The sequence below is a fragment of the Phoca vitulina genome, unplaced genomic scaffold (genome assembly GCF_004348235.1).
Source record: "Phoca vitulina isolate PV1807 unplaced genomic scaffold, GSC_HSeal_1.0 scaffold79, whole genome shotgun sequence".
Taxonomy (NCBI): Eukaryota; Metazoa; Chordata; class Mammalia; order Carnivora; family Phocidae; genus Phoca; species Phoca vitulina.
In genome coordinates, this window is record NW_022589782.1 from 383,993 (window position 1) to 404,039 (window position 20,047).

Sequence of the window (20,047 nt, forward strand, 5' to 3'; positions counted from 1 at the left end):
ACCACAGCCCACAGAAAGGCAGGATCTGGGCCACCCTCTCCTCCCTCACACCTGGTCACCTCCGACCACCCAGGCTGTCCCTCAGACCAGAAACAAGCCTCCTGATCCTCACACTTTGCAGGTCTTGGGTTGAAACATTCCCTGGGCCCCCAAGAGGCCCTCCCTAGCTGCTGTGTCCAGCAGAGACTCTCACCTGCCCGCTCCTGGTGCATTTCCCACAAAGCCTCCCCCTACCCTAGAGCAACGCAGAATTACGTGCTGAGGAGCAAGTGTGTGGGGAGCAAGCTCCTGCTTTAGGGAGCATTCCTGAAGCTCACAGAGGCTATGTCATTTGCCAAGGTCACACAGCCAGCAAACAGCAAGGCCAGCCCAAACCCAAGGTCATCCCGAGAGGCTCTCCCTGGACACCTCTGGCTCCCCTGCCTGACCCAGCCCCCTCTTACTAGCAACACAGTCTCTAGCACTGCCACCTCTCAAAGGGTATTCAAGCCCTCCACCTTCTGGAAGCTTCCCTGGGCTCGTCCCCTTTTGGTGCTAAAACTCTCCCAGGCCTGGAATTTGGGGCCTTCTCAAGGGCAGGAGCCAAAGCTCCACTGCCCTGCTCCTGACCCCCCACAGCACCCCGCCCAGGACAGAGCACACAGCCAAGCTTAGCAAGGCTGGCAGTCCTGAAGTCTACTCCCAAAGTAGAGAAGAGCCACCTGGGCCAGGCTGGATGCTGGCCTGGCCTCTCTGGGACACCATACAAACCACCTCACCTGTGAACTCCATTTCCTCACCCATCAATCAGACAAAGACTACGGATGCACCATCTAGGGTCACGGTGAGAGATTCATGAAATCACGCATGTCAAGTGCTCATCAGGTATACAACGTGGTTGAAGCCCTGGTCAACACTGGCTAATGGGAGCGACTGGGCAAAATCAACACCTGAAACGGTGATACCTTCCCAAGCCCGAGAACTAGTCTTTAGAAAACTGCCTATTTTAAAAGGTTGGGGAGGGGCGCCTGGGTGGCTCAGTCGTTGGGCGTCTGCCTTCAGCTCAGGTCATGATCCCAGGGACCTGGGATCGAGTTCCGCGTCGGGCTCCCTGCTCCGCGGGGAGCCTGCTTCTCCCTCTCCCTCTGCCACTCCACTCCCCTCGTGTGTGCGCACGCTCTCTCTTTCAAATAAATAAATAAAATTTAAAAAAAAAAAAGGTCAGGAAAGGTCAGGGAAAACCAGGGGAACCTGGATGGATAAGGAATGAATGAAGGAGGAATGGGAGAATGAGGAATGACTGAATGAGAATAAATGAGGGAGGAATGAGTGATTGAGGAATAAGTGATTGAGGAACGACTGAAGGAGCAACAGCTCATCCTGGCCTCCCCTCCCTCAATGGCCGGGGTCTAGCCTCCACCACGAGAGGGCTTTGTGCCGGCCGTCTGGAGGCCAGAGGCCTCCTCTGGCCCCGGAACACAGTAGGGGCGCAGGCAGAGGCGCTGAAGGGTTAAAGGCCACGCTGTGGGCGGGTCTGGAAACGGGGTTTAGCAGCTGATGGGAAGGTACGTGGTGAGTCGTCCCCACAGCTGCTCCTGGAGTCAAAGCACATCTTTGTTTGCCGACTCCCAGCAACGGCTGCTCTTCCCGAAGGACGAAGCGGGCCAGCTGTCTCACCACAGGACACAGCCTGGGGAGGCCGGACCTTCAGAAGTGACGTGGACAGCAAGCAGAACCCCGCCGTCTGGGTCCCGGGGGGTCCCGGTTCCCTTTCCCTTCTGGCGGGCTCACACACTCAGGGCGCCATCCCCAGGCGCCCTGGACAGCACTGGCCCCACAGGGGGACCGCCCGTGAGGCTGGATCCAACGCGGGAAGGAGTGTACCCCATTCCAGAAACGCAAGGCGCACGCAGCAGCTCCGGGCATGACCCGCAAGCAGAACCACGCCACCCCGGACGCGCGTACCAAATGTGGAGCGATCACGAGGACAGGCGCGGGTGAAACCTTAGCATCTCACACTGACATATTTACGGCCAGGCCGTCTGACGGCTGAGGCCCGCTTCAGGGATCCAGGGTCGGAGAGTGGGAGGGAGCACGGAGCTGCGCCGAGCGGGAGCTGGGAACGCGGAGGCCGCGAGCTTCATCACACTGTTCCCTCCCCCACTGCACACGCCTGCGAGTCCCCACCATAAAAGAACTTTTAAAAATAGTACCTTGCAGTCATTTCTACTAACAAAGAGTCACCAAAACGGCTTGCATGACACCAGCAGAGTAAGAAGTTCTCTGGTAGTAAAGGACACACACACCTCACACGCCCACACACACATCACACACACAAACACACACAGCACACATTCGAACGCACACCACGGACACAGCACATGAACAAACACACACCACACACACGCGCACGCACCATGCTCCTCTGGGTCATCCGTGTGCGCCCCACCTCAGCAGGGCCAACCTGAACCCCCACGCTTGCGTTCCCCCCACCTCCAGTGGGCTCCCACAACAGACACCTGGGAGCTCCTTCCCGGATGCTGCTGTGTCCTAGGGCACCCCACAGCCCCCCAGCGGCTGCTGAGTCCTGGGCTGACCCCCTCGGAAGCTCCCGGCACCCCCACCTGGACGCCAGGCCAGCAGCGGCTCCCCCCAGAGAGAGGCCGCCGCCCCCTGGGGTCTCCAGGCCCTCAGAGAGGCCTTCAGAAAACACGGCCCCGGCTGTTCAGAGAGCGGACACCGTCCTGACACAGGCCCCCACATGTGCGGCGGTTCGGATGAGCAGACAGAGGGCCGGCTCCGTGCGGTGAGCAGTGTCCACACGCATCGCTGTCTGGGAAGACTCAGCTGCGTTTATGCCCTTAAACCAAAACAAAATCCCTGGTGAGTCAAGCCTTCAATCACTGAAAGAAAAACAAGCAACCAACAAATTCAGAAGGTTCTAGAAAAGATCACAGCATGTTTGTTTACGGTCCTGACGTCTGGAAGGCGTTCTGAAGAACGCCAGAGGACGGGTGACACGACAGTGGAATATCAACACTTCAGCCTTAAAGACAGAGGGAACCGGACCCCTGCCCCACGGGGACGAGCCCCAAGGACACGAGCCAGACACGGAAGGACGCGCACAGGGACCCCACTCACACGAGGTCCCAGAATCGTCAGACTCACGGACACAGAGGGTAGACGGCAGGGCTGGGGCTGGGGGAGCAGGGGGGGGGTCCGTGTGTCACGGGGACAGGGTCTCCATGTGCAGGATGGAACATTCCGGAGCCGGACGGGGGGACGGTTGCACAGCAGCATGGATGTGCTCGGTGCCCCTCAACTGGACACTTAGAAATGGTTAAAGTGGTAAATTTCTGTGTTGTACCTGTTTTACCACAATAAAAGAATTATGGAAAACAAAAAACAAAAAATTTTAAAACTTCCACGTGACAAAAAAATTTCATAGACAAACAGAAAAATCCAATCACAAATTAGGAAACATACGCACTATACATCCAATCATCAAAGGCCTGATTTTGTCAGTTTACCAATAACTCAGGCAAGCCAATCGAGAAAACAACGAGAACAGGATAAATCGGGTGATTTGCAGAGAACTCAACACAGAAACCAAGTAACCGGTGGACAGAAGCGCAAATCCTTCACCCTGAAGGATGCCCTGCTCAGGGGCCACATGGGGCCCCTGGTACAAAGACTCTCGATTTCAGGACGGCAGAGCGTGGAAGGGCAAGCAGGGGCCTCCCCAGCCCGGGTCCAGGCCTGGCAACGGCCCTGACCCTGAGCTGCCATTTCCCAGCAGACAGCCTGGGTGAGCGGGAAGGGCAGGCACTGCACCCAGCTCGGGGCCAGTGGAAGGTGGGACCGCCTCTCCCAACGCACCTTCCAAAATGCGCAGGTGGGACCCTTTAACCCCAGGGCACTGACGCCTGAAAGGAATAAGGCAGGGCTGTGGGAGCCAACATGACACCACTGCGGGAAGAACACCCCTGGAAGCGTACACAGGGGGACGACCTCACGGGCCCGCCTGGGTGCTCGTCTGTCCCTCTCGGCACTTAAGAAAACAACGGCTTCCCACTGAGCCCATGGACAGCCCAAATTCAGCATCTGCCATGGCACGTCCTTCCTTCACCCACACTGTTCCCACCACTCCAATGCCCTCCCAACTCTCTTCTGCCCGCCCTTGAAGACCTGGCTCAGAGGTCGCTGGTTGTGGTAAACGAGCACCTCGAAAGAACGGGGAGGACGGGGTCCGTTCCTCCTCTGTGACCCCATGTGTTGAACAGATGGCCATGGGACAGCCACATCCCAGAGAAGGACTGTTCACTCTTCAAGTATCCGTCCCCACTGGGAGGAGCTCTCGACGGGAGAAGGACACAGCTGTGTCTCGGGGTCCTGACACTCGCACGGACACGCACCACACAGAGCCTCACCAGCGCTTACCAGGTTTTGGTTTGGTCACAAGCTGTGGGACCCTGGGCAAGCAACTTGGCCCCCGCCTCATCACTTACTCCCACAGCGTGGCTGTGCGGGTCGGGAGGGACCCAGAGCTGCCAGCCGGGTGCTGGGTTCTGATGCAGAGCACAGCATTACCTACAATTACGCTGCAGATGCCCTTGGTTTTCTCACTTTTCGGGAACCTGGGGCACGTGCAGGGCTCTACCTCAGGAAAACTGGTGTGCCCCAAGGAACCCATGTGACCTTGGGCCAATTTTCCTGCCTGACAAATGGGAGCAGGGATGCTGGCCAGGACCCCTGGAGTCCCCATGGAGATGGGGACAAGTGTGGGTAATCACAATCCTCCTCCCAGGCCACCTGCTCTTCACCCTGGCCTCTTCCTACAACCCCCTGACCCCAGCCAGCTGGCAGGAAAGTCACCTAACTTTAGTGACCATGGCTCAAGAATGGGGCAGAGCCAGGACCCGAGGCACCCACCAGATCTGAAAGCCACTGGGGCCGTGTTGCGGGTAGAGGTGCAGTGGGCCAGCTCACCACCAGGGGGCATCTTTCAGCGCATCCTCCCAGGACTCGGTTCTGAATGAATGCCCTCACTCCCTGCCCCTGAGCAACAGGGCAGCCGGGCCGTCCCACCCCCTCCCTGGGCCTCGTGCCCCTGCCCATATAATGGGCACTGGAAGCAGGAGGACTTTGGGCAGCCCAAATCAACTGTCTACAGAGCCTGTGGGGTGGCATCAACAGGTGAGGGCATTAGGTGTATAGGAAAATGGGGAATGGTTGGGTCTGCGGCATCCTGGAGATGGCACACCTCCAAATTCTAGAAGTTTTAAAGCATTATGGCACCAAACCACCAAGACCACAGACAGGCAAAATCCACAGCAAGCTGCTAGAGGTTCACACCGGACAACAGAGCCCCGAGGTTCTCCTCCCGATCCCATAATCAGATGGGCCGAGCTCTGCGACCCGGGCCCCCAGTAACACAAGCCCTGGCCGCCCTTCCTAGCTAAGTCTCCACAGAGAACCGAAACAGTGCCTTATTCGACCTCCAGGACCACGCAACTTTCCGTCAGCTGGACTGAGTCTGGGTACTCTTTAAAAGATTGTCCCCTTCCCTGGGAGGTTACGGAGCTGGGTGGCGCCATCATGCGGGAGGAAGGTCAGCCCGGTGCAGCCCTGTCTTCGCTTCTCCCAGTCCTCGCTGGGGGGCTTTAAGCAGCCTGCTTACCCTCTCTGCGCTTCCATGCCTCATATCAGCCCAGTGTCATCAGCAACAAAGCCAGTCAGCCTTGTTCTAACAAGACGGTGCCCATGAGGCCTGAGGTCCAGGGACCACCTCAGAACATGTCATGTGATGCAAGCTCCAGATTCCAGCTTCCCACGGAATACGGTTCCCGTGGCTCGGAAGTTGTTATCCTCAAGGTCTCTGCCCAGAGCAGGTGGCTCTATGCAAGATGAAGACTAAATTCGTTGCCTGTGTGAGCCATTAAGCTCCTACTAAGATGAGGCCCTGCATTCTCCAAGATGCTAATTTTGTGTCTTCGTGTTGCCTGAAAGAGAAGCAGCAACCCTGAAGTCAGAGCCAGGTGGGAGGGACGGGGCCGAGGCCGCTGGAGAAGCAAAAGCTGCCTGTGAATCCAGCAGACGGTGTGTTTTTCCCATCACCTGGGGACCCCAGCCAATCTGTGGGAAAACAGGCTGCTGGGGATGCGCGGGCGGGAGGCAGAGACAGTGGCAGATAACAGGAGACAGCTGCTTGGGCCGGCACTGCGGCCCTCCAGCCAGAGGCCCATTTTAATTAGAGCTGCAGAGAGCGGGGCCGCTGCCAGGAAGACCGCCCCAGAGTGAGATGTTCTTGCCCACCCGTCTGGCGGCTCCAATAACGAGGCCCCAGCCGAGGGCCCAAAGCACAGAGCTGCCTGGACTGCCCGTACCACATGCACACGGTGCCTCCTCATTACCGCGCTTCTGGACTCCCAGGGGCATGGCGATGCTCGTCCCCGGGCACCCTAATCGGAGCAAGCCAAGAAGGGACCTGACTGAACCCAGGGGCTCCCCCCTCCCTCCTTCAGTCTGGGATGCACCCTTGGGGCAAGGCCAGGATTCTCGGCACAGCCCAGGGCTCTGGAGCACCCTGCGGGCTGCCTTCTGAGGCTCTTTGTGTCCCTGAGCAGAGAGTAACTGCTCCCACCATCCCCAGGAAGGACAGAAGATCTGCATTTGCTCACAGTAGCTGACACCAAGCAAGGAGTCTGCACCCGCCACTTGGACCCTCACCTGGAGTAACTCAACACAGCAGAGGGGCTATGGAGGGGTATGAAGACACCTGCTCCAGCCCCAGCTAGGACACCTGCTGCATGGCCCAGAGCAAGTGGCAAGGGGCCAGCCCAGGGCATGAGGAGCTCTAGCCCCAGCTAGGACTCCTACTGTGACCTGGAGCAAGGGACAGTGGGGAAGGGACTTCCCCTCACTGGGCCTTGAAACCCTCCTCTGTACACTGATGTTGGGGCATGAGCTGGCCTCCTACATTCCTTCCTGCTGTGTCCTGAGGCCCAGAGCAGCCAGCTTACCTTCCTCAGGCTCAGGATGGAGCAGAGAATGACCTTGTGGAGTGGCCTCAGACTAAACACTGAGAAGGAGTGAGGCCTGGCTGTGGGGCTCATGTGGATGTCTGGGCCAGCATCAGAGGGGCAAAGCAGTGTCCAGGGAGAAGCCCACTGACTCAGCCTGCCCTCCACACCACAAAAGGGCTATCAGAAAGAGGATGATGATGATGACTATGATGGTGAGGAGGGGAAGGAGGATGGTGGTGGTGATGATGGTGATGGTGATAATGAAGGTGATGATGGTGATGGTGGTGATGGTGATGATGATGTTCATGATGATGGTGGTGATGATGGTGTTGATGAGGACAGTGATGATGGGGATGATGATGGTTTTGATGAGGATAGGGATGAGGATGGGGATGGTGATGGTGGTGATGGTGGTGATGATGGGGATGATGATGTTCATAATGATGGTGGTGATGATGGTGTTGATGAGGACAGTGATGATGGGGATGATGGTTTTGATGAGGATGGGGATGAGGATGAGGATGGGGATGGTGATGGTGGTGATGGTGGTGATGATGTGGATGATGATGGTTTTGATGAGGATGGGGATGAGAATGATGATGGTGATGATGATGTTCATAATGATGGTGGTGATGATGGGGATGATGATGGTTTTGATGAGGATGGGGATAAGGATGGGGATGGTGATGGTGGTGATGATGGGGATGATGATGTTCATAATGATGGTGGTGATGATGGGGATGATGATGGTGTTGATGAGGATGGGGATGAGGATGGGGATTGTGGTGGTGGTGATGATGATGGGGATGTTGATGGTTTTGATGAGGATGGGGATGATGGGGATGATGGTGATGGTGGTGATGATGGTGATGATGATGGGGATGGGGACGGTAGGGATTTGGATAATGATACACCCATAAACATTACTACATTTCACCTTCCCTGTGACCCTCAAAGTAGGTTTTATTACTCTCATTTGACACTTGAGGAAACTGAGTCCCAAAGAATGTCATTATGCAACTTAATGACATGATTCAACAGTCTCCTTCCAAAAAACATTTTAACACACATTCAATTCTGTAGCATGCGTGTGTGTGAGTGTGCATTTGTGTGGACAGGCAAGTATGCGTGTGAATGTGTGCACGTATATACACTGTGTATATGTATGAGTGTACGTGTGTGTATACGTGGATGTGTACACATATGCTTGTGTGTCTGTGTCAGTTCGGATATGTATGTGTTTCTATGTTTAATGCATCTCTGGCCTGACACAAAGTGTTCAGGGGTCTCCTGGTCCTCCCTGTTGCTCCCCAGACCCGGCAAGCCAGAGCCCACTCCCTGCAGTCCCAGTTCATCCCAGGACACCTGGGGCCCCCCCGACGACCCAGTCTGGATCACCCGCTCTCCCGTGTTCCCTCCTCCTGTAGGTGCATGTGACCTGTTGTTACAGGAGTGGGGGAGGCCGAGCACAGGCTTTGGAGCCCCAGGGACTCCTGTTGGAACCCTGTCTCTGCTATGACATGGGGTATGACCTCCGGCAGAAGACAGACCTTGTTACATACAGAGGAGGAAACAGAGGCCAGAAGAGCCTCCAGGAACCACCAGCTGGGAGTGCTGCCGTCCCAGGAGAGAGAACGCTGCAGTGTGGCCGGTGAGTGGCCCTCCCCCACAGCTACGTTGCACTACCTTCTTCTGAACAAAGGAGCTTAAACAAAGCCCTCATCTCTTGACTCACTGAAGCAGCACCACACAAACTGAAGGAGAGGTGCCGTCATAATCTGACAAGGGCAGGACCACCCCGCCTGTGACCACGGGGTCACCTGTCTCACATCTGAGTTTAACAGGAGGGGCTTTGAGCACAAAGGCACTCACCCCACAAGTGGATTTGCTTGCAGAGGAGCGTTGTTTCCTCCACCCACGCGGGAGGCAGCTCTGAGGTGGGGCGTGCCAGGCGCTCTGCGAACCTGGAAAGGATGTGCCCCAAACCACAGCTCGGGCTGCTGGGCCCAGCTTCGAGTAGATTGGAAAAAGCAAAGAATTTGGATGCCGTGCAGGGGACATCAAGTGAAAGGTCAAGAGACATTGTCTCAGGCCCGCTCCGGAGCCCACTTCCTGAACCATCCGCCTGTTTCTTTAGAGGCCGTAGCCAGAAAAAGGATCCCCTCAGGGTTTCAATATGGAAAGTGAGTTTTCCTGCAGCAAACCCCCCACATGAAAGCCCTCTTCCCAAGCCAGCCTCACCAAGAGGAATTTTCAATCCGACCATCTGCTTCCTGCACTTCTCGTCCACCTGGCTCCTGGATCCAGAAAAGTCCGAGGAGGTGGGAACCATGTGATTCTGGAAACTTGGGGCCAAGAGCCCAGGACCCCAGCACAAACACTTCCTGGACACACGCAGCTGGGACGGCCAGAGATAGTGCTCAGATCAACTGGCCCTCAGGCCACACCGGCCTTACACCAGCCGGTGCTGGGAGCCGGGAGGGGCCAGGAAAGGATGTGAAGGACGTGGCTCAAACATGGCTGCCATGGAGGGGGCACGTGGGCCCCACAGAAGGGGAGGCTCGAAGCTCAGTGGGGCTGGAGGGGAAGCAGAGTCTGGTGGCTCCTCAGAAAGTCACACGCGGAGGGATGAGTGCTGCGAAGGCCACTCCCAGGTGTGCACCCCAAAGGCTCCAACACCCATGTTCACGGGAATGTTTGGCACAACCACCAAAAGGCGGGAGCAGCCCAAGTGTCCCTTGACCACTAAGTGGACAAACGCGTGGTGGCGCACCCCCACAATGGGAGACCCCCCACCCTCAAACAGGAAGGCGGCCTGTCACAACGCGGGGGCACCCTGAGGGCGCCGCACGCAGGGCCGTAAGCCGCACACGGGAGGACAGGTGGGTGCTGCTGACGAGGCAGAACCTCAACCTCGCGGGAGCCCGTTCCCAGTCTCCCTGTGGCCGGGCCAGGCCCGCGGTTCTGGCCCGCACACATCTGAGGCAGCGGCGACACAGGATGGCTCCAGACCACGGCCCGAGGAGCCTCTCACTTGCTCGGCTGACCTGGGCCGCGTCCATCAGAACTCAGGCTCTGAAGAAGGGCACGGCTGCTGAGCCTGATGATGCCGCGGTTACGATGCTTGGTTAGCCTGCCCTGTGGCTCCAGCAACAGCAAGGGAAGCCTTGGGGATATGAGTCCCGGGAGCGTCCTGAGATTCTGTGCCCCGGAACACCAGCAAGGCACGGTGTCTGGAGCAGGCTGGTGCTGCGCTTGCATCTGGGAGTACGTGAGCAAGAAGAAGTTCACGGGGACCATCACCATAAATAAGAATAATGAGCCTACATGCTCACGCCGAGTTCTGCTCCCATGGCCGTCCCTGGAAGAGCTTCATGCAGACCAGACCAGGCGACGGAGGCCCGGAGAACAAAACTCGCCTTCCAAGTGAGTAGCCAGCTTTTGGGAGACTGAGGCCCAAATCACTGTGCCCCAGAACTCCCTCCCTGCACTCAAGGTTGGGCCTGACCCAGGTGAGCAACCCACCTGCCGGCCAGCAGGAACAAACCCAGGATCTGCCGCGTACAGGTACATATTCCAGGCTGGCTCCGAGATCAAAGTCCCCCCTGCGCCGCCCGGGCGGCCGTGTGCTCTTGTCTACTAGAGGAGCACCTCCTCCCCCAAGCAGGCACCAAAGTGCGAGTTAGCAGGACCCAATGGACCCAGGCACCGTCCACAGCCATCCATTCCCTGATGACCAAAACCCGGTGAAGAACGGAGAGAGGTCTGTGTGGCCGCTGCGGGGAGTATCTGACCTCCTGCCTGAGAGTGGGGAGTCTGTCCACAGAAAGGGAACTGCAGAGGGACCCAGGGACAAGCCAGGGTCCTGGGGCCACCTCCATACAGCTCACCTTTCACTCTGGACCCCTGGCACCTTTTGACTTTCGATCCATGTGAATGCACCACCTAGTCAAAAACCAGGTCTAAATTTGGACTGAGTTTTTGATGTTTACATTCAAGTTAATAAAGATACAACTCTTGAATCATCTGGGCCCACCTGGTGACAGAGACCCTAACTGCCAGGTGGACACCTCCATTAGGAGGGCTGAGAACAGTGGAAGCGTGTGGTCTCCCAGTTCTGGAGCCCAGAAGTCCAGAATCAGCACCAGCAGGTGGAAATCGAGGTGCAAGAGGGCCCCATGCCCTCAGAGGCTCCAGGGAAGGACCCCTCCAGCCACTCTCGCCTCTAGGGGTGGCTGGTGGCCTCTGGCCTGAGGTCACCTTGCTCTGTCTCTGCCTCTGTGGTCACAGGGCTTCTCCTCTTCTGAGCAACCTCCCTGTGCCCCCCTCCTGCAAGGACCCGACACTGCATTTAGGGCCTCCTAAGGGTGAATCCTGAGCGTCTCTGCATGGCAAGACCCTCCTGGGGTGCGGGCGCTGCAGGGGGGCCCACACAGAGAACTGGCCTCCCCTCCCTGCCTGTCGTGCCCCCGTGTGCTTCCATGGGGTGGGCACCTCCTGGAACGCGGCTCCAGCCACACTCCGCCACGGAGACTCCAGAAGCGCCCCAGCCGTGGGTGAGGCCCCAGAGCGCCAGGCCTCTGGACGCGCCTGCAGCCTTCCCAGGGGACCCACATGTGCGATGTCGCCAGTGGCCCTCAGAGGTGCATCACACCTGTCGAGACCTCCCGCCGCGTCTCTCTGGTGCAGCTACTCTGCAGTGGGGCCCATCCTGCGTAGACACTGCACGGTCCAGAAACCATAAGCCTCCTGGCAACGCTGGCAAAGCAGGCGGCGGACAGACCCGGAGCCACCGCACGGGGCAGAGCTCTGCACACGCGCACCATCCTGGGACGCTCAGGTGAAAGGGCCCGCCGGTGTCACAGAACGAGGCTGCAGGGGGGACTTTCTCTTCTTGTTCCATGGATTTGTGTGTCGTTTGGGTTCTGCAGAGCACAGTCATCAAAACGTGCTCAGTTATCTAGCCAGGAAACATAACTCGCCAAAAGTGAGAAAAAAGAGAAAAACTAAAACCCTATACACCCCTTCATCCACATCAAGGAATTTAACTTGAAGGAAGAAACAAACAAGTACCAAAGGTGAGCGCACAGGACAGCCATGGTCGTTGAGAAAACGCAAGCAGCCCTGGGAGGGAAGTAAGGGTTTTAAAGCAACTCTACAGAAACAGATACTACAAACCACTACAAACCCTTCCTGACAGATGGACGTTCACAACCTCGTGAGTGGGACAAGCCGTGGAGGATGTGATCCCACGCTGTGACACGGAATTAGCATACACGCATAAATCCACAAGCACCGCCCCAGAACAGTCCCAGGGATTTTCTCCAGGAGTCCGATTTTCCCAATTATTCGTAGGATCTCCATTCCGAACACATGGCCCCCGAGGCCCTCACCGATGTTGGGTGCCCCCCTGGAAAGACCCCACCCTGCAGTCATTCCTGGTGCCCGCTGGGGCCGCGTGACTTGGCATCAAGGCTTATGGGTGTCTGCGGATGACAAGGGCACATGGAAGCCTCAGATCCTGACCTGGGCACACACGCGTCCCCTGCGACCGGCGGCCAGCAAGGCCGGGGAGGGGTGTCGATCCCGGCCCCATCCCCTCCCAGGTTCCTACCTTCTCTCGTTGTCGTCCAGGTGGGCAAACAGCACATTTTTGGAGATGGCTTTGGCCAAAGCCGTCATGGTCTTATAGTCCTTCGGGATGACCTGCAGGGGAAGTCAGTCAAAGTCAGACTTGCGAGCGTCCTCGAGGGTCCTGCAGACAGATAGGAGACAACGGCTCGGCAGCACAAGTGTGCTCGACGTCCCTGAACCCTGCACAGCAACACAAAGTGGTGCACGGACAGACTGTCCCCAAAACCCTACCCCCCAGCGTGTGGCGTCTGCAGGCGGGCCCTGGCGGGATCAGCGCCCCAGAGGAGCAGACCCCCGAGAGCCCGCTCTCCCACTCTCCTCGACACCTGAGGACACGGGGGCGGTGGGACTCCCACCAGGAACCAGCCCACCGGCACCTGCTCTCGGACGCCCGGCCTCCAGACCGCGAGAGAATGAGCATCCCAGCCACCCGGGCTCACACACACAGGAAACCGTAGGCTATGCATTGCGCGCCTAATTAACTTTGTTAAGAGATCAAAAACTAAAAATACCAAGAAAAAAAGTAAAAGCAAGGGTATAAGAATATAAACACACAAGATGGAAATGACAGGCCTGCATCCAAGGGCAGGCAGGAGGCCGGGCCGCACACCGATGCGCGTGGGGACACCGCGTGTGCGCTCGCGCTCCAGAGCGCATCACGACACAGTGGCAGGCTGGGCGCCGAAGCCGAGGGCAGGACGCCGAGGAACAGCAACGTGGAGGGGGGTATTCCCACTGGGCAGCTCTGAGGCCAGACTCCCGTCTCCAGGAGGACGGGGGCCACAGGATCTCCTCTCCACACCCTGCGAGCCCGCGGGCAGTGACTGTAACGATGACGTTCCCACCACTGCGGCCCCTCTCGGAGCAGAAGGGAGAGCGGCCGGGAGCAGGGACCCCAGGAGTGAGGGCCGGGGGGCCCACCTTCCTCACGTAGGACACGGCATCCTCCTCCGTGTACACCTCGGCACTCACGCCCCCTCGGCGGCGGCGGGCTTTCACCACGGGGTTCGGTGGGGTCGGGGAGACCTCCTCATCATGTGAGTCTGACTTCTGCTGTGTCAGAATCTGTCTGTTTTCTTCCTGTGGGAGAAGACAGAGGGAGGTCTGAGAACAGCGGCTGGCGTGGTCTGTCCACCTGCGGGTGCAGCCGAGGGGCCCTGCCCAACCCTCCTCCCTCCGTGCCCGGCACACCCCCAGCTTCAAGGGCACCTCCAAGTCCATGTCTTCCCACCCACCCAGCCCCGCAGAGCACCTGCTCGGAGGGTTTCTGCCTGCCCTCACCGCGAGCACAGGCATGGTGTCGGCCCCGGAAAACATCAGACACATTCGAAGGCCCTCATGGCCTCCAGTCTCGGGCATGACGCGTCCCCTCGAGGGCGCCATGGCCACAGCCTGCCTGCACGTGTCCCCCAGCCGGCACGGGCTCCTCCCAGCCCAGAACGCGCTTCCCACGTCTCAGGACTCGCCCCCACCCCCCAAATACCACAGTGAGTGCAGAGCCCCCTCCCCTCGGGGCTCCCTCCCTCGCCCCTCCTCAGCTCCCGTCCTTGCTCGCCCAGAACCGCACGGTTTGCTGAGCTGCCTGCCAAGCCCTTTCCCACAGCAGCTGCGCCCGAATGTGCCCCACATCCTTGCCGTTTTCCCAGGTTTGGGCGTTTTTCATGTGGTTGATGTGTGCTGGGTTTGGACACACTGACTTTGAGAAAACAATGAGACCCGGACTGGGGAATGGCCGGCACAGCACTGGGGTCTCAGGCCCAGGGCGGACACACAGATGCTCAGCTCCAGGGGTCCCACACAGACGACCCCCAGAGGCAAGTACCCAACCTGGAGCCAGAGCTACTGGCCAAGGGAGAGCAGAAGGAGGGACACAGGGCTTCCTCCACCTTACTGCCCACCCCCAAGCGGTGTCCCTGGTGAACACGTCGATGCCACCTCCAGCAAGAAGCCTTCCATCCACCATTCATCTCTAAGTCCCGGAGTTCTCCCCACGCTGCTTCAACACGATGGGCCGCCAGAACCCACTACACGCTCAGCCATGACCCTCCCCACTCACAAGACGTGGCACCTCAGGCACTGGCTGGAAAGGAAGGGTGAATGAACGGAGTCAGGAGGGGGTTTGAGCCCCATGTCCTTGAGTTACATAGGCTGTCGTGACCACAGCGCTCAGAGGCTGGGGGCTGATGTTGGGCCCTGGCCCGCGACACGCCCTCCAGAGCCCAGGCTTGGGGGTGCCGTCTCAGCAGCCCCCTTGGGAGGCTTGGGTGCAGCAAGAGGGTTTCCAGCGGGAAGGGCAGGGTTACGGGACGCCCACCCGAGGGGGTCAGAGCAGAGGAACTGAGACCCGCAAGGAAGCCCCGTCATGTCCGGGCCAGCACCGGGGCCGCTGGGAAAGGTGCCCAGCTGCAGACCCGCACAGTGGCTGTGTTACACACAGAGGGAAGGGAAGAGCGCTGGGCACCTCGCTTTCTTGGGACCGTGGGCATCGCTGTCCTGCCCGGGCCATTTTCCATGCTTGCCAGCAAAGGGCCTAACTGGGCAGGATCCAGGAGATCTGAGGCCACTTGGGGAGGCGTCGGGCGGAAACGGGATGGCATCCCCTCCCCTCCCCCTCAGGATTCCAGGAAAACCTCTAATTTTCCGGAGCCCCCTTCCTGTCTCCTGTTCTCACGCTGATGAGCTGTCTGGGCTGCAGGATGGTCAAGGGCACGGGGTCAGAGGAGTCTTCACAACAACAGTGTGGGAACAGCATTTCCAGAAAGCTCTGCAGCCAAAATCTGCACCAGAAACGCCTAACGCAGCTCCAGGGACTGTCCCTGTTCTGCCCCCAGGGCCAAGTGCTCCCTGGATCGTGAATGACGGTCACGATCTACTTCTGACCATGTTTTTCCAGCACGAGGGGTGAAAGGCAGACTTGCGGCCTGAGAAGAGAAAATTCTAGGCCAGGGAGGGGTGGGATGACGGGAGATTCTCTGGACCTCAGTTTCTGCTCCTGAGAGAAGCCCACATGCCTGGGACCCGGGACCGGCAGAATCCCTCCCTCCACGCCCCACCCCCAGGCGTGCTGGCTGAGGACACAGCTGGGGCGGTTAGCCAAGTCAGCCTGACCCTGCGCACAGGCCCTGAATACCCCAGAGGAGGGGAGGCTGTCCCGGGCGGTGGCCAGACTCCCAGTGGCTGCCCACGGTCAGCATTTCTAGGGCTCCCCCCAGGGAGACAGTCCCTCAACCCGTCCCGTCCCACCGAGTGGGCGCCATGGTATTGGAGATCTGTGGTGTCCAGGGCAGGGGTCGATGGTGCCGGCCCCAGGCCGACCACAAGCCTCTCTCTCAGGGCTGCAGCCTCTCAGAGCAGAAGGCAGGCCCAGGGCCGTCATCCCCGTCTATGAGGCCAGGAGAGGATGAGGGCCACGTCCAGGGGCACTCGACCTTCAGTGGCAGGGTGAGGAGAGAAACGTGCAGTTTCAATCACTTGTTGAGCACCTCACCCAGAGACTGCTACAGAGAAAAAGGCATAGTTCTGTCATGAAGATTTCCATCTAACAGGAAAGACAGGTGAAAAGTCAGGGCAATATAACAGCATGAGCCACAGAGGACTAGGTATAGGGCTGGGCAGGGCAGGGGGAAGAGTCAGGGAGGGCTTCCTGGAGGAGAGGCCTTCTGAGCCTGCCCAGATGAGCCGAGTGGAACCAGGGACACCTGCGGGCCCCTGTGAGCTCAGCCTCCGCACCTCCCCAGGCACCCTGTTCAGAAAGCGCCCTCTCCCCAACCTGTGCACCAGCTTGCACCATCTCTTTGCAAGGCCGCCTTCCCAGATGCCTATTTTATTCATCGTCAGAGTCACCTCTGCGTTTATCATCTGCTACCATCTCTGATCTCTGTTTCATTACCTTCTGCCAGATCTTCATTATTCTCTGCATGCGTTTGCTTAGTCTGGCTCTGTCACTCAATTTCCGACTTCCCAGGCCACACACACAGCGGGTTCAATAGGACCCCTCCCGAGGGTGGCTCTATTTGGAAATGGGACCTTTGCAGACGCTGTCAGGTAAAAATGAGTTCTGGACACACGGCCCGCAGGGCAGACCTCACCGTGAAGACAGAGGCAAAGGCTGGGTGATGTGTCTGCAAGTGAAGGACTGGAGGCGACAGGCTAGGACACAGGAGGAAGTGCCCCACTGAAGTCTTGGCCTCGGGCTCTGGGCTCCGAGCTGTGGGGCAATCAGTTCTTGCTGCCTGCAGCCGCCCAATCCGCAGTGATGTGCTCTGCTCAGGAATTCCTGATCTTACTTTCTGGCGAAGCGGTAATTTTCCCTCCAAGGACCGATTCTTTTTTTTTTTTTTAAGATTTTATTTATTTGAGAGAGAGAATGAGAGAGAGAGAGAGCATGAGAAGGGGGAGGGTCAGAGGGAGAAGCAGACCCCCCGCTGAGCAGGGAGCCCGATGCGGGACTCGATCCCGGGACTCCAGGATCATGACCTGAGCCGAAGGCAGTCGCTTAACCAACTGAGCCACCCAGGCGCCCCCAAGGACCGATTCTGCTGCAACTACGGGAAGCTTTGTCACTCAGTTTAGGTATTTCATGATTTTTCACTTTTTACATAGATTTTTACTATGACAGTCTTCTTCAATAAATTATGCAAAAGTTCGTTATTGGTTTCCAAGTGTATGGGGAGGCTGGCTGCCTCCTTTTTTCTGGTTACTTCTGAATTAGTGATAATAAAGTAACTCTATTAGATTATAATCAAAGAATATAGTTTTTGAGTGAGAAAACGATTTAAACTCATCTGGGGATCCTTTTAATAACATGTCCCACTATGTACGTGATTGTAAAACCCTGACTTACACACACCTTTCCTGGATCTCGTATGTTGCCTGATCACACACGGACGGGACCCAGAAAGAGCAGAACTCAGTAGTGACCAGAGCAGACTAGGGCCTACTGTCTCGTGCAGCTGGGCACATGCCCAGGGGGGCACAGCCGGAAACTCCTGTGCTCAGTATCACGACCCAGCACCCGGAATGCCCCAGGCCTGCGGCAGGGGTTCAATAGGTATCTGTGGAATAAACAGGTGAATGAATAAACCCTTTCTGTAGCACAGCCAGCTTCACAAATCGATGTGTCCATCCGAGCCCCATAACTCTCTTTCTTAAAATACATCCTAGCAAAGCAATGACAGGTGTCAAAGAGATATCGGTACTAGAATGTTCTCTGCAACGTTTAAAAATTTTTAATCCAGGGCGCCTGGGTGGCTCAGTCGTTAAGCGTCTGCCTTCGGCTCAGGTCATGATCCTGGGGTCCTGGGATCGAGCCCCGCATCGGGCTCCCTGCTCTGCGGGAAGCCTGCTTCTCCCTCTGCCACTCCCCCTGCTTGTGTTCCCTCTCTCGCTGTCTCTCTCTCTGTCAAATAAATAAATAAAATCTTTAAAAATAAATAAAAAATAAAATAAAAAACCAAAAGCAGAAATCAAATCATATATAGAGAATGAAAACTCAGGCCACAGACTAGGAGAAAATACCCACAAAACACAAATCCAATTAAAGGACTCCAGTCCAAAATATACAAAAAAAGCCTCTCAAACTCAACAACAGGAAAACAGACACCCAACACGGAGCATCCGCCCACAGCGAACACCCACTCGGGAAGATGCTCCACATCATGCGTCCTTGGGGACACGCAGAGGAGAACAGCGAGGAGACGCCACTGCCCACCCCCCCCGTCAGAACAGCCGCGGGCCAGAACACGGTCAGCACCAGATGCTGGCGGGACGCGGAGCAGCGGGGAACGGGGCGGCCACGTCAGGAGGCGCTGTGGTTTCTTACAAAACCAGCCACGCTCTTGCCGTGCAGTCCAGCGGACGTGCTCCTCGGCATTTGCCCCCAGGACATGAGAACGTAGGTCCCCGTGACACCTGCGCACGGATGTTTATGGCAGCTTTACCCACAGCTGCCCAAACTGGGAAGCGACCAGGGTGCCCTGGAGTCGGGCATGGACGCACACGCCGTGGGCCGTGCAGACGGTGGACTGTGACTCGAGTGCTACAAAGGAGTGAGCTCTGAAGCCGTGGAGGAACCCGACACGCGTGATCCTGAGCCGGCTCCAGACTGGGATTCCAGCCGTGGGGCGTTCCCGAAAAGGCAGGACTGTGGGGATGGTAAACGGTGGGCGGGTGCCGGGGGCTGGGGAGGGGAGACAGGGTGGAGCGTGGTGGATTTGTGTAATATCGTAATTGGATACATGTTGTTACACAACCGTGCAAACCCAGAGACCGTGCCTGAGGCAGGCCGTGGACTTCAGTTAGTGACAGCGAGCACGCGGCGATGCTCATCAGCTGCAGGAGGCACGAAGGTGCAGGAAGGTAATCACAGGGGCAGGCGGGGCATGAGGGGCAAGGACAGCCCTGCACGTTCTGCTCGATTCCTCTGTGGACCTGAACTGCTCTGGAAGGGTCGTCTATCCTTGGTAATTACATACAGTAGGTTACAAACTTTACGACGTGTGTGGGAGGATCAGCAGCAGGGAAAAACACACCTCCAAGGAAACACATCAGACGCCGAAAGTCTCCCTCAAGAGATGTGACAACAAGGCATCTTTGTTTCCTTATCCTTTTCTGTACTTCCTTAATTTCCCCAGGTTTCGTGGAATCAACCTTTCTTTTTATTGTTCGGCAATTTCTGAAAGCTGTAAACCTTCTTTTGAAAACTGCTTTAACCATTTGACATTCACTTGACCCAGCGGCACCGTGGGACGTTCCACCGGACGGAGAAGCGGCAGCCCTTCCTTCGGCTTCGGGCTTGCGGTTCTTCTCACAGATCCTGGGTCTGCACGGGTCCACATGGCTGTGTCCCTGAGAGCGCCCGGACACGGTGCCAATGGCAGGCCTTCTGTTACCGGTCTGCAGAAGCATATTCCACGTGACCACACCTGTGCTGCTTGGTGGGCAGGGAGGGCGAGGGCACAAAACTGAGTTCACACCTAACTCACAAGTGCACATAAAGTGTGATGCACACAAACACGCATGAAAAAGGGGGAAAGCAGTTTAGAGTTCTATCGGCAAGGAGTTTCTCCGTAAAGGTTATTTTCTATTACTGATGTTAGTTATAAAATCATTCTGGAAATAAAAACAAATGTAAGAAAAATAAGAAATCCCCATTTTGGAAGTTTCTGATCCTCTCTGCCTGAAGAGGAGGGAGATGTCCGAAGGGAAGCAGGCCCTGCCCGGAGTGTCCCTGGGCGCAGTTCCTAAGTGACAGAAGCCAGTCTGCAAAGCCTCCGTACTGTGGGATTCTGGAGAAGGCAGAACTGTGGGCCCAAGGAGTGACCCTGATGTAAACTCTGGGCCTCAGCTGACGATGGCGTCTCTCACCAGGAGTGACAAGCACTCAGCAGGTGCAGCGTTACTAAACAGGG

The 20,047-nt window shown here is 57.3% G+C and overlaps 1 protein-coding gene across 3 annotated transcripts in view; it reads right to left on the reverse strand.

Moving 5' to 3' along the window:
* Positions 1 to 20,047, reverse strand: part of PRKAR1B (protein kinase cAMP-dependent type I regulatory subunit beta) — a 76,862-nt gene that overhangs the window by 49,254 nt on the left and 7,561 nt on the right. For all 3 annotated transcript variants that reach the window (XM_032394106.1, XM_032394107.1, XM_032394108.1), the window contains exons 3-4: positions 13,560 to 13,718; positions 12,619 to 12,710 (exon numbers count right to left, since the gene is read on the reverse strand). In XM_032394106.1, the coding sequence (XP_032249997.1) occupies positions 12,619 to 12,710; positions 13,560 to 13,718 (251 nt within the window). The remainder of the gene's footprint in view (positions 1 to 12,618; positions 12,711 to 13,559; positions 13,719 to 20,047) is intronic.